General features: G+C 42.7%; 1 protein-coding gene across 1 annotated transcript in view; it reads left to right on the top strand.

The window, feature by feature from the left end:
• Positions 1 to 13,423, top strand: part of CSMD3 (CUB and Sushi multiple domains 3) — a 796,050-nt gene that overhangs the window by 299,106 nt on the left and 483,521 nt on the right. The window contains exon 7 of the mRNA XM_015417873.1: positions 1,806 to 2,120. Coding sequence (XP_015273359.1) covers positions 1,806 to 2,120 — 315 coding nt within the window. The remainder of the gene's footprint in view (positions 1 to 1,805; positions 2,121 to 13,423) is intronic.

The raw sequence follows: 13,423 nt of genomic DNA, 5'->3' as shown, positions 1-13,423 counted from the left end.
TGCTACCATCCTGCAGGCAAAGTTCAGGTGCCCTGTCAACTGCTGCAGCTCCCTCAAAGTAGCCTTCCTTTTACTCAGGAATCCCAGAATATGGCTACGTGGGTCCCCCAGCTTGCTCTCTGGCAGCCGAGAAGACTGTGCCACCGAGTCCAACTCCACACCAAGGAATGTAAGCACCTGTGCTGGACCCTCAGTTTTCTCGTGTGCTAAAGGCACCCCGAGCTCGCCTGACAGTCCCGCGAAGGACTCCATCAACCTCTCACACTGTCCAGACCCACAGGGAACAACAAACAGAAAATCATCTAAAACGAAACAATCGTGCCATAACCAGTGCACATGCGAACAGCCCACTCCAGCAAGGAACTAAAGCGCTCAAAAGTGGCACATGAAACTGAACAGCCCATGGGCAGAGCTCTATCTACATAAAACGCCCCATCAAAGCGGCCCACCGCCAAAGATTCTTGTTTTACACTTGGGAGGAAACGATTTAGGTTTAGTTAAAGGAAAATGGCTGGGGTGATTGGCACGCTGAGGGAGCAATGACTTCACTGGAGGGTGAAAGGGAGGTGTCACAGGGGTTGGGAAGGAGGATAAAAGGAGGGAAGCAGACGAGAGTCGGGAAGGATGTCGGTGGCAACTGGCTTGGATACTCAGAGAGACAGGTTGGATCAGCTGTTCACCCCGGGGAAGAAGGCTTTGGCAGTGACAGAACTCCAGGCTTCTTTCATATCTGAGACCCTCGCTTCCCTCCTGACTCCTCTGCAAGCACGGCTAGCAGTCCTCCAGGGTGTGGAACCACCCCGGGGCACGACAGTTAAAAACAACACATTAAATTGTGTCTATGGTGGTGTCAGGGGACAGCTGACATGAAACCAGAGTAGCTATCATACCTGTCTACCAAATTATCCAAATTAGAAGAAAAAATCCCAGTATAATGCACTGGATCAAGACTTTATGTATGTATAGTCACAGGAGTCACATCAGGAAGGAAGGAATATTCAACAAATCTATTCATTATTTCATTGCATGTTTTATTACTCTTTTAGACAGTGTATTTTCCTCCCAAAGCCATTGCATGTTTTCGGAAGCAATTTTGAAAAAGTGAGCGAGTAAAGGATTATGCATCACATACAGAACAAATGCTTTGTTTATCAGATATAATTGTGTATGAGAACTATTTCATTAAAACTACAGCTTCGTAATGGTTTGTCACCTGTAGCTAATAACATAACATAAACAGTTTCTTCATAAAATTGAATTATTAGGATCCTTCCCTCAATACAGATAACTCTGAAACCAATAATTATTTTTAAAGCAATGTTCTGTCTGTAAGAAAAATAAGAATTTCTGTTAAGAAAAACAACCCCTCTCCAAAGCTAGAACTATTGTTTACAGTTCATGAAACGTCTGCTTTAATTTGTCATGTGGTTTTATCCATAACTTTTCTATAAAAATGGCATATCAGATGAGCTTCACAGTGAGCAGTGAATGCCAGTTTCTTGCTGACCTACTGGTACTTCCCCCAAAAATGTTGGACTGTATTATTTTGAGTGACCTTTTCCATTAAACTGTGCTTTGTGATTTGTATGGTTATAGGTACATGATGTTTACTAATGTGCAAGCATGTTCTCTGAGAACTGCAGATATTATCTTTTTAAAAAACAAACAGACTATTGAGTTGCCAAGTCAGTTGTCTTGAATGTGGTAATCAGAAGGGAATTTTATCTGATTAAATTGAGCAGAGAAAAAAAAATCACAATTCCAAAGAAAAAAGTTAGCATCCAGTGCTACTATGTATCCCACAGGTTCTTCTTCCACTTTGACCCAAACTGCCTCCACTGGTGAGTTAGAGGAGGATATTGCGGCTACTGCTGGTGATTTTACTGTTGCTAGCACATCTGCTGATGTTACTGTATCCAGTGTTACTGCTGTCACCAGCCCTAGAATATCCGAAGAACAGCGAGTGCAAGCTGTGAATCTCAGAAAATCTGATCTGGAGCTCGCCACTTCCAAGGAGTCGCTCTCCCTTCAATCAGCACATACCCAAAGTACAAGAAGACGGCCAAGAAATGCTGAACAGATAGAAAGAACTAAAGAGCTTGCAGTTGTTACTCATAGAGGTATTGGATGTTATTTTACTTGTGCCCATTTAGTCGACAGCCACAGATGTGTCACTTGCACACTAACTTTTCTCTCTCTGACGCCATAAAAAATGAAAGGCTAGAAAAGTTTCCGTAAGAAAGTAAAAGGGAAAATGAGGACACCTATATCCAGGGTCTGTTAAATGGAGGGAATGGAAGTCTTGCCTTTACATATGGCTGTAGTATTAGAGGCAGTTAATGCTGGTAAGTCATAGGGCTAGGTCGAGTGAGGACTTCTCCGGCATAGTAGGAGAAGTAAAGTTTCAGAGAGTAGCACCTTCGAGACCAGTAGCACCTTATAGACAAACATTATTTTGGGAGTATGAGCTTTGAAAAGCTCATACCCTCTCCAAATACTGGAGATCTCTAAGGTGCTACTGGACTCGAATCTAGCTGTTCTACAGTAAGCGTATTGTCTTTAGGGGGGGGAAACAGGGAATTGCCATGCTGTTTTTACATGGCATGCTTTCAGTGGTGTGGCTGCCTGATAGAGGCCAATTAAATGTCCCCATCTGGCAGCTTCATCAAAGAGTAAGACAGTTCCCCCACGTCATGGTTTGCCTTCAAGCGAACTCCAAGAGTGTTGAATCCAATACGGAAACAAACTATTTGCAGATCAGATTTATATGTTAGCAGGTAAACATGGAACTAGTTTGCATGTGGATGAGTCACCATATAGACTGTCTCCATATGATACACCTTTGCTGTGATCTGAAAGGTTCAGATTGATGATTTGTGCATTACCCAAACTCATGACACCAAGTAAATCAAGCAAAACTGCGGGGGGGGGGGAGGTTTACGTTCTGCTTAAAAGTACTATAACATGGTAAGACTGGCAGAAAGAGATTGTATGATGCTGGGATCTGTGGTAAAGAACTGAATATGGTAGCGTCAGAAATCTGCAACAACATTTTGCCTAATACTCACTGTTGCCCCTTACCCATCAAATGACCTGAGGAAAGCCAACGACAAAGCAAAACACAAACAAGAAACTTAGTACCACTTTCAAACTTATACCCACCTTTATTCTAAGTTCTAAGAACTGTAATATTTTAAAGTCCACTTTAGTTTAAGCTTAAATTGGCATTATCTAAAATTAAGGCCTTTTAAAACAAAGAAATTAAAACACTGACATTTAAATTGAAGTAAATTATTCATCCCAATTGAATATTTTTTTTTTCACAGTGAAAACTCTTGCCAGACATCATCTGGCATAGCCCTGTTTGTAATTTATAAGAAAAATTCCTGAGGACATTTATTTATATTGAAATTATAAGTGTTTACTTTGCAATAAGCAGGGCTTCTGCTATAGTGGAAGACCTCCCAGCAACAGCCTCTAACCCGTGCTACCACTTGGTAGGGTAGCAGAGGAAATAAAAAAATATATATACTGAAAATCATAGTTGAACCTGGAAGTGACATAATTGTGTTGTAATGCTGTAAGATTGGTTAAAAAAAATGGTAAAAGAACATTTCTGGTGAATATATGAGTGTTGCATCAACTCAATGATATCACTTCCAGGTTCACCGATGGCACCTATGCCCCCAGGCCCTTGTCTCCCACCGGCTGGCAACCTTAATAACAAGGTGTACCAGAAAATGGTTTCGTAATCAGCTTGAGACTCCAGAGCAGATTTCTGCAATATGTGTAATAATTCCAAAGAAAAGTATATGCCCAGAATGTCTCTATCACTATGCAATTAGAATTAAGAAGTAGAAGGCTTCTTGGCAGGTTTGAGGCCTAAAACCTCCCTGTAGAATTATGGTAATCCCTTCTTTATTTGATATGCAGGTGCTTTCTGAAGCTTTCTTTTCTGGAAAGGTATTTTAAGTGCTGCATCTAGGAAAACGTGCTGCATTTACAGTTTTGAAAGACTTGAGTACTCTGCTGGGAGTGGGAAAGGGAAAAAGAGAAAGAGGTTTTAGGATTCCACTCACTGGACCTTGATTGAGGGATGTTGACCAGTATTTCCACGCATACACTTTATGGCACAATGTATTTATTTATTTATTGTCAAATTTATACCCCGCCCTCCCCGCAAAGCAGGCTCAGGGCAGCTTCCAATAATATAAATACAAAATAAAAACATGCATAATATGTAATTAAAACATCACAGTTAAAATAATACATCACAAAGTGATACATTACAAAGTGCTAGCAGCAGTTAAAAATTCAGTCAGATGGAATGCTTTCAAATGGATTTCCAACTTCCAGCATAGAAGTACTTAGATGTTATTCTGTTTGTCAACTCTTATGGCAGCTGCTCGATGATGACATTGTTGGCCGTGCGCTACAACAGTGGCCCCTAATTGTATGCCTGGTGGGAAAGCTCTGTCTTGCAGGCCCTGCGGAACTGTGAGAGGTCCCGCAGGGCCCTGATCTCCTCCGGGAGCTCGTTCCACCAGGTAGGGGCCACCACCGAAAAGGCCCCAGCCCTAGTGGCAGCTAGCCTGGCCTCCCTTGGGCCAGGGAGGGTCAAGCGATTTTGAGACCCAGACCGTACAGATGACTGGGGGGGGGGGAGTTGGCTGTACATGAGCTAAGGATTCTGTTAGTTTTACTAAATTCAGTTTTGAGTAATTTATATCAAGTTCCCCATTGTCTTACCTTATTCAACAGATTTTCTGCTTTGAGTTTCTTCTACCTCAATGGATACATGCCAGTGATGTTTGGGGAGAATATTGTGTGTCCTGACAGTGGGAATTTTCACAAGTGTATTTACATGGTGGCAGTTTTCACACAATATCAGAGGGATTTCCCCCTTACACTTTATTGTGAATGAAGTATAACATGTCTCTAATTTTATAGTTCTCTCTGCAGAAAAAGGCATGTAAAATTAAAATATTCATTAAAAGAAACCATGGTGCATACATATGTAAATGCTGTCAAGTTACAACAAATTTATAGTGATACCAGCAAGGGTCTTTCAAGGCTAGTGAGAAGCAGAGGTGGTTCACCATTGCCTTCCTCTGCAGAGTCTTCCTTGGAGGTCCCCCATCCAAGTGCTAGCCATGCTTAGCTTTTGAGATCTGGTGAGACAGGGCTATACCATGCCACATTCCCTCCCAAAACCAGGGTAGCACACTAACATTTTGAAGAGCAGTTGTGTACAACATAGACAAAGGTCCTGGCTGTTTCCATTCTCTTCACTGCCATTAAACCTTTCTGGCAAACACTCACCTATAAGCATTCTAATATGTCCTCACTTTCTCTTGTGGCTCAAGCAGGGGTCATTTCGTAGAAAAAGAGGTGCAGGAGCTCATTAGCATGACTCATTTGCATATGCCACGCCCCCTGACATCACCAGAAGTGTGTCAGAAGGCAACACCCACCACTCAGGATCCACTGGACTGTTTTGGATTGCTAGCTATTGGGGGGGGGGACATGCAGATTTGTCCTCGCAGAGAAAGGAGAGCTTGTACCTGAATAAAACTTGGTCTTAAAGGTGCCAATGGACTGTTTTGGCTTTGCAACTTACCTGGCTGCTTCTTGCTCTGACTGAGGGCTGCTGGGAGCAGGGGGTGGGGCTTGTTGCATGTGCCCGCCCCCTTGGCTCTTTACTGCTCGAGCTCCGCTCCTGTGCGCTCCCACGGGAAATGACCCCTGGGCTCAAGGCAACTTACAGTCTCCCCCCCCCAATAAAGTAAAACCAACCAACAAACCCATAACAGATATAATGAAGTCCTATTTATCCCCAATCTAAAGAAAATGCCTGGAGCTTAAACACCATGAAAAGCCATCACAGGTAAAATGACCTTACTGTGACTCCTAAGAGGTTCTAAAGACAGTGGGCTCTTCAGCTCCATGGGGAGCTGGGAACACAAGCTGGGTCCTATCACAATCCCTACGGGTTTCCTCACCTTCTTGCCTCCCCCTCATCTGCTCCGAGACAGCAATTGGCCAAGAGAACTCAGTTTCCTGAGATGCTGTTTGTCAGGGGTTCCAACTGCTTTTGAGAAACCACATCTTCTCCAAACCCTCTCTCTGAGATATTGGGGCATCCCTTCCGCCACTCAAGGTACCCCAGTTTCTCTGCTTTCTCCAAATCATACTAATGCCTTGAGTCACCAGAAGGCTGACTCACGTACATCTGTGCATGAGATTATCCAAGCAAGCTAGGTATTTATTTATTTATTATTCTATTTTTATCCTGCCCTCCCCGCCACAGGCAGGCTCAGGGCAGCTTACAATAAGGGTTAAAACATTAAAACACAAACATGACAAGCATAGCTCAACAATAAAATAGAATAAAATGAAAATAAAGTGCTGGTGACAATAACAACCTGGTGGCCATGATAGATGTTCTCAAAAAATGGATTCCGTCGGCGTCCAGCATAGTTAGTTCACATTCTCCAGTTCAGTTAATGTTAGTTGATGTTAGTACTATAATTGATGTTATTAGTGGCGACTCCTAGTCGAAAGCCTGGTGGAAGAGCTCCGTTTTACAGGCCCCACGGAACTGTAAAAGGTCCTGCAGGGCCCTGATGTCCTCCGGGAGCTCATTCCACCAGTGTGGAGCCACCGCTGAGAAGGCCCTCGCCCTGGTAGAGGCCAGTCTGGCATCTTTCGGTCCAGGGAGGGCCAAATGATTTTGTGACCCTGACCTCAGTGCTCTTTGGGGGACATGTGGGGAATGGTGGTCCTTCAGGTAGGCAGGCCCCAGGCCATATAGGGCTTTAAAGGTCAAAAACAGCACCTTGGAATCCGGTATGTTATAGGCAGCCAGTGCAATGCCTTTAGCACAGGCTAGATGTTCTTCCTCATAGGGATGCCCATCAGCAGCCTGGCCGCCGATAAGAGGGTCAATACATTCAGACTACGTTACAAGAAAAGGCTTTTTATTAACTAGTATATATCCTACAGAAAAGCCAACGCAGGTGACATGGGTTATGTCTAGTATACAACTAGAAGAAGGCTTCCCGGTGACAAATATGGTACAAGCTTTCCTGGTCCTTAATCCAATCAATTACCATATATGTCACTCACTACCTTCCTTCCTGAGGAAAACAGCTACTCATTCATGACAGGAGCAACTATAGAAAAACAATGAGCTCTAGCAGATGCCAAGCTGGCCATCTTGAATAGGGGAACAACTGTAAGATGCTAACCAGAATACATTAGTTGGCATACAGGTACATATGGGGAGAGCTGGCACTTCAGATATGAGGGTCCAAGGCCGTGAAGTTGTTCAAAGGTTATATCCAGGATCTTGAACTGAACTCACAAACTACCTGTCAGGCAATATTGCTGTTTTAAAATATACAAGATGCATTCCTGTCACCTAGCCTCTGACAGTAACCGTGTTGCTTTATTCTAAGCTAGCTGTAGTTTCTGAGTTGTCTAACTTCAAGGTTATGCAAGCATTGATTACTTGGCCAGGTCAGCTGAGTCTAAGAAGGAAAGAGTTGGTCAAGCTCTCAGCCACCACACCATTTTGCTTTCCAAACAATGTCTGACTCCATGAGTACCTCCAGGTTCTTAATTTGCGCTACAAATATCCATAAAATGTTTATTCTCTCCTTTCTCCAAGGTGCTCATGGTGGTGTATATGCGCATGATCCCACTATATCTTTTCAATACTCTTGTGAAGTAAGCTGAGAGGAAAAAAAGAGAGTAACCCAAGATCACTCATTTAACTCCATGACTGAGATAATTTTCAAACTTAACTCTCTGTTTACTATACATCACAGTTCCACAATGCATACAGATACATTTCCATAGCTACCATTTGCTTGGAGTACATATAACGTCGTTAGAACATGTTACAGTAATATGCAACTATTACATTTTATTATTCTCTGGAAATTGGAGATTTCTGGAAGTAAAGAGGAGACATTTATGTTTCAGGCAATAAATCAACCACAGACCGATAGGATTAGGAAGACATTTTTTGCCTTGTGGGCAAGATTCTTGATAATTACATGTGTATATCCGTGCACAGAGACAAAACAGGATTAAATGGACTGCTGATGTAGTGCAGGATGACAAATGTGATAGCCTTACATTTCCTAAAGACAGATGACAACTAATAGGAGTTACATATCTTCTGTCTTATTAGTCTACCTTACTTCTCATTAGTGATCAGTTATCATTCTTTTGTCTTTCATTCAAGAAACTTCTCATCATACAAAATGAGGAATGTATGTTCTTTAAAAACAACAACATATCAATGTCACATCTAGACACAAATCCCGATGTGATATTGGTACTTCAGAAGACCATAGGCTTTCCAGAGCATTGACTGATCCCCCAGGATCATGTTTGTTTTATTTTGGGGTGTGTGTGTGTGTGTGTGTGTGTGTATGACATCTAGTACAAAACCATGGCCACCCTCTACCCCACCCCAAAACCTCCTGGGGTTTTGCATCCACTGGTGCAAGACCCATGCTGTGCCTACAACATTCAATGAGATCTGGAGAAGAGGTTTGTGCCCTCTCCCAAATTTTGGCTATGTACCCAGCAACTAATTTGATTAAACAGCTGCAAGATCCCTTTTGGATCTGCATAAGTTAAATTCTTTGAGAGACTTATCTCTTACAACACAATGAAATAATACTGCTCTTGGTATTTGATCCTTTGCCAGCAGAACATAGAACTTCTTTCAATTAACCCTTTCAATTAAGAGCCAGTGCTGTCCGAAGATGTTTCCGTGGTCATGTGGCCGGCATGACTAAACACCAAGGTGCACGGAACGCTGTTTCCTTCCCACCGAAGTGGTACCTATTTATCTACTTGCAATTTCTTGCTTTCGAACTGCTAGGTTGGCAGGAGCTGGAATTAGAGACGGGAGCTCACTCTGTCATGCGGCACACTTGGGTCTCGAAAAGTTGAACTACCGACCTTCCACAGCCTGCAGTTCAGTGTCTTAACCACTTGAGCCACCGCAGCTTGGTAACTCTCATTAAATTCTCAAATAGAGTTGCCAGCTCTGGGATGGGAAATACCTGGAGATTTGGGAGGTGGAGCCTGGGGAGGGGAGGGGTTTAGAGAGGAGAAGGACCTCAGCCAGGGTATAATGCCATAGAAGCCATCCTCCAAAATAGCCATTTTCTCTGGGGGAACTGATCTCGGGTCATTTGGAGATCTACTGTAATAGCAGGAGAACTCCAGGTGCCACCTGGAGGCTGGCTACCATATTCCCAAAACAATGTTATAAGGCTAAAATTGGCACTTGCTCACAGTTAATGAGCAATAAACCTTACTAGTCCTTCATCTGCACTAATGAACTGCCATGCTGCTGGACCTTACAGGGGTTATGAAGCTAATGAACTGACCAGCTGCTGAACCTTACAGAGGTTATGAAGCTATGTAAGAATATGTATGATTAACACAAATACTTTATGATTAAAATCATGAATACACAAGTACGTGAGTGGCTGAGCATAGGGAACACTTGGTCAGGTAAGAGGGCAGAGCAGGCATGCAGGAAGTCCAGGTGGGACAACAAAGGGGGAGAAGGCAAGAGCAGGTGGGGAGCGAGGGAGAGAAAGCAGAGATGGGGGAAAGGATGAGATCCTTTTGGTCTGTAGTATGCTGATGACACATCCAGCAGCTTACTCAAGTCGCATTAGTCCATTTCCGTATACCTTTAATAATAATTCCAGTCCAATATTCTGTGCTACAATATTATGCAGTTTAGAAAATAAAATTTTAAAATCACACTGTTAAAAAAAAGTAAAATGTGATTGAAGCCAATGGAACAAATTAGTTGCAATGGGATTTAAGTGAGAATAACTAACTACTGGGGCCATTGAGCCCACATCTGCCTATTTAGATGTACATATTATTAGATCATGGCCGCAAATGTCATTGAATGCAATGGATTTGAACACGGTCTTGATGGAAGCATTGTTTGCATATTTTTTTCTCCTTAAAAACTAATGTTTTATGGGTTAAAAAACTATTAACAATCACAAAGAAATATGCTACTCAGTGGGCAAACTTTGTAACAGGCCTTACCTATAAAAGATATCACAAGCATACGTCTTAATTTGATTTTATTATAGATGTTGGATACGGGTTTTGATTTGTTATAAAATACTTTTTGTATTGAACTATATCAAAATAATGCTCATCATATTTGTTATAACTTTCAGCAGGTTTTCATTTGAAAAAGGCAATAGAGTGGCAATATTTATAATATATGGTTTTGTTGACAACCTGGTGGAATGATATTCTTTGCAGTTTCAGTTTGTTCCCCATATAAATCACTTCCCCCCATAGGCTAGGCAACAAATTGTTTTTCCCCTTCTGAAGTTGCTCATTAGTGTTCCTTAAACTCAAATAAGTGTCAAGAGAGACATTCAAAACTACAAATTAAATTATATATATATATAATACATGCCGTATCAAGTTTACTTATTTGGCAGCTTTATGATGTATAAGTTTACAATTATTCATTATTCTTAATGTTTCTTTTCTTATAACATTTTGTACTCATTAGAGCTGAAGAAAAATGCCACATTTTGAACATAGTGACATATTTAAAATGTAGGTATGTGCAAATAAGTCCTTTCACACAGTGTAATTCATTGAGCCCCACTAAACTGTCTACTGAGCTGTAATAGTATTTTATTTTATGAATAGTTAGCTGTACATCTTTGCAGTACAGAGGGTTGGTAAGTAGCGGCCTATGGACATTCACCCATATATCTCCTGCTGCTTACTGTACCCAGTCAAGAGTTACTGTGATTTGCTGCTTATTCTATGAAAATAGTCATTATGGAGCTGATTACAGTGATACAGATGGGGAAGTGACAGGCCTGTAGCTGGCATTTTGTGGCTTGTGGGGGATTTTTTTTTCTGGTGGGGCCACCATTATTTGCCATAATGAAGGGGGGGTGGCATGCACCCCTCCCCCTTCCCTCCTGCAAGATTTAAAGAGCTCTTCAGCTGATCAGCAGGGAGCATTTTGCCCACCGATCAGCTGAAGGGCCCTTTAAATCTTGCAGAAGTTAGGGAGAGGGGCACATGCTCCCTCTAAGCTGTGTAGTCTTGTGAGCAAGAATTCTACTTTGTGAGCTACTGGGATTAAAGTTGTGAGCCAGCGATTTGGCTGCTGCATAAATTAGTTTGCTCTGGAGCCATCCTTCCTGAGCTAAAACAAAAAATCTGTGAGCTGGAGGCTAAAAAACTGTGAGCAAACTCACACTAACTCAGCTTAGAGGGAATACTGCGCACCACCCCTGTTTCTTCTCAAAAGCATTTAAAGGATCCCTTTAAATGCTTCTGGGAAGAAGGGGGGCTTTTAAAAAGCAGGGGCCCTTTAAGGAAGGGGGGTAGCCCCACCATAGCTAGGAGCCAGGGAACTGATAACAACTCAATGAGCAGAACTGTAAATAGTAAAGTGCACCCCAGGAAGAGCAGCCGGCACATAAAATTCCTACCAAAAATAAAATAAAACTCAACTTGCACATTCATTTAAAAGCAAAATCATTCCCAATTAGAAGGTTGGGGATGGGGATATAGAGTACTGCAATGTTTTCTGCATCACTGTGTCACTTCAGGGAAAAACTGGAAGTGACATCGGGTAGCTCTATGAATCTCCACATGCAGCTCCACATGCACTCCTCCACATGCAACTGCTGGTGTGACCTTGAGTCAGTTACAGGTTCTTTCAGAGCTGTTCTCTCAGGAGCAGTTCTCAAAAGAGTACTCTCAGCCCCACCTACTTCACAGGGTGTCTGTTGTGGGGATAGGAAGGGAAGGAGATTGTAAGCTGCTTTGAGACTCCTTTGGGTAGTGAAGGGTGGGGTATAAATCCAATCCAAATCTCCTCTTCCTTATAAACCTCTAGGGCAAAATCAGCCCTGTTCATACGAGGCGTTTTGGGCCGGGAGGGGAACGGAATGGGGCCGGAGCAAATGGGCGTGATCCCACGGCAACATTTGGGAATCGTTGCCTGCCCGTCCCTGATCCGTTCCTACCGCCGAAAATGCGAACTAAAAAAGAACCACCTACCTAGGTGGTTCTTTCCAGTAGAGCGCCTCAAGCCAGGCCGTGGGATCGGCCGGCGCGTTCTTGTGCCAGCGCATCCCGGCCCCCGGGCGTACTGCGCATGCTCGAGCATGCACAGTTCGGCAGACTCCCCCTCCCATCTGACTCTTCCTCCCCGGCATCTGATCGTGCCGGGGAGTGACGTGCCGCGGCTCGGGGGATCCGTGGGAGCCCGCCGCGGCGTCTCAACTTTGGTGCGGCTCAGATTAGCCGCAGTTCAGCCGTCCTTTTCCCTGCCGTGTTGCAGGGACCATCATAGAGTTCTCAGTGATTCCTAGAGCTACTATGCATCACTTCCTTTTATTTTTGCTGGCCATTTTATGTTTGACAAAAAAAACAACAACACTCTAAAATATATTTGGTGGGGCAGAGGTGTAGGATGGATGGAACATAATTTCAGTAGTTTGCATCCCCTCCACGGGGGAGAGATGGCTATTTGCAGCTCAGTCAATGGCTAAATATCAGTCCCATGCAGAGTTATTCCAGTCTAAGCTTATGGAGGAGACTGATACAGAGGGGATCCACTTATCTGGGAAGGGTCACCTTTCCTTTGCTGTTAGTCCTTGTTCAATCCACCAACCAATCTGTTCGCAAACTAGAAGGACAAACAATTGTCTAAGCCCAAGCATGGGTCTCAATTAATAAAGATATTTCACTTAGTCACTTAGATGACTGCAGCAAAGCTTTAGTCATCAGTACCAAGGATGTTATCTCAAATGAAAGAGCAGAAGGAAAATGGAAAGTCAAAATATTTTAACACACTTCAGAAATAAAACCTGGCCTTTTAATAATAATATCCTTTGCAATTTCAATGGTTTGCAACTTTTTAATACCCTGTTCCTACGTAAAATGTTTTTTGTTTTTTTTTCAGCAGAAGTGGGGTGGACAAGAAACTTTCCATCAATTTCATCTTACATTTGGTTTTTGTTAAATTACCAATTTAGAAAACGTATATGGGACCTGATTATGTAGAATGCCATCTGTAAACTTCACATACTCATGGAATAGGGGAAGGTTCATTTTCCTAAAATATGCCAGTATCATGTAGCCTTCCTGCTCTGTTGTGCTTTTGTATCCTACCTGAGAAACTCATGGGTGGATTCCTTTGGGCGTGACTCAGCTGTTTTAGGCACCATTATTTAAGGAAACTTTAGATATTGCACTAAGGTTAAAGCTGCTAGTCTGGCCTGGCATGTGATGGGTAGTCAGCTGAGTTTTGATCTTTAGACAGTTATGAATTTGACTCCTTGGTAGAGTATTCATAAATGAGTAATATTATGACTTT

Source organism: Gekko japonicus, unplaced genomic scaffold (genome assembly GCF_001447785.1).
Source record: "Gekko japonicus isolate JY-2015 unplaced genomic scaffold, Gekko_japonicus_V1.1 scaffold449, whole genome shotgun sequence".
Lineage (NCBI taxonomy): Eukaryota > Metazoa > Chordata > Lepidosauria > Squamata > Gekkonidae > Gekko > Gekko japonicus.
This window is presented reverse-complemented; position numbering and strand designations above follow the sequence as displayed.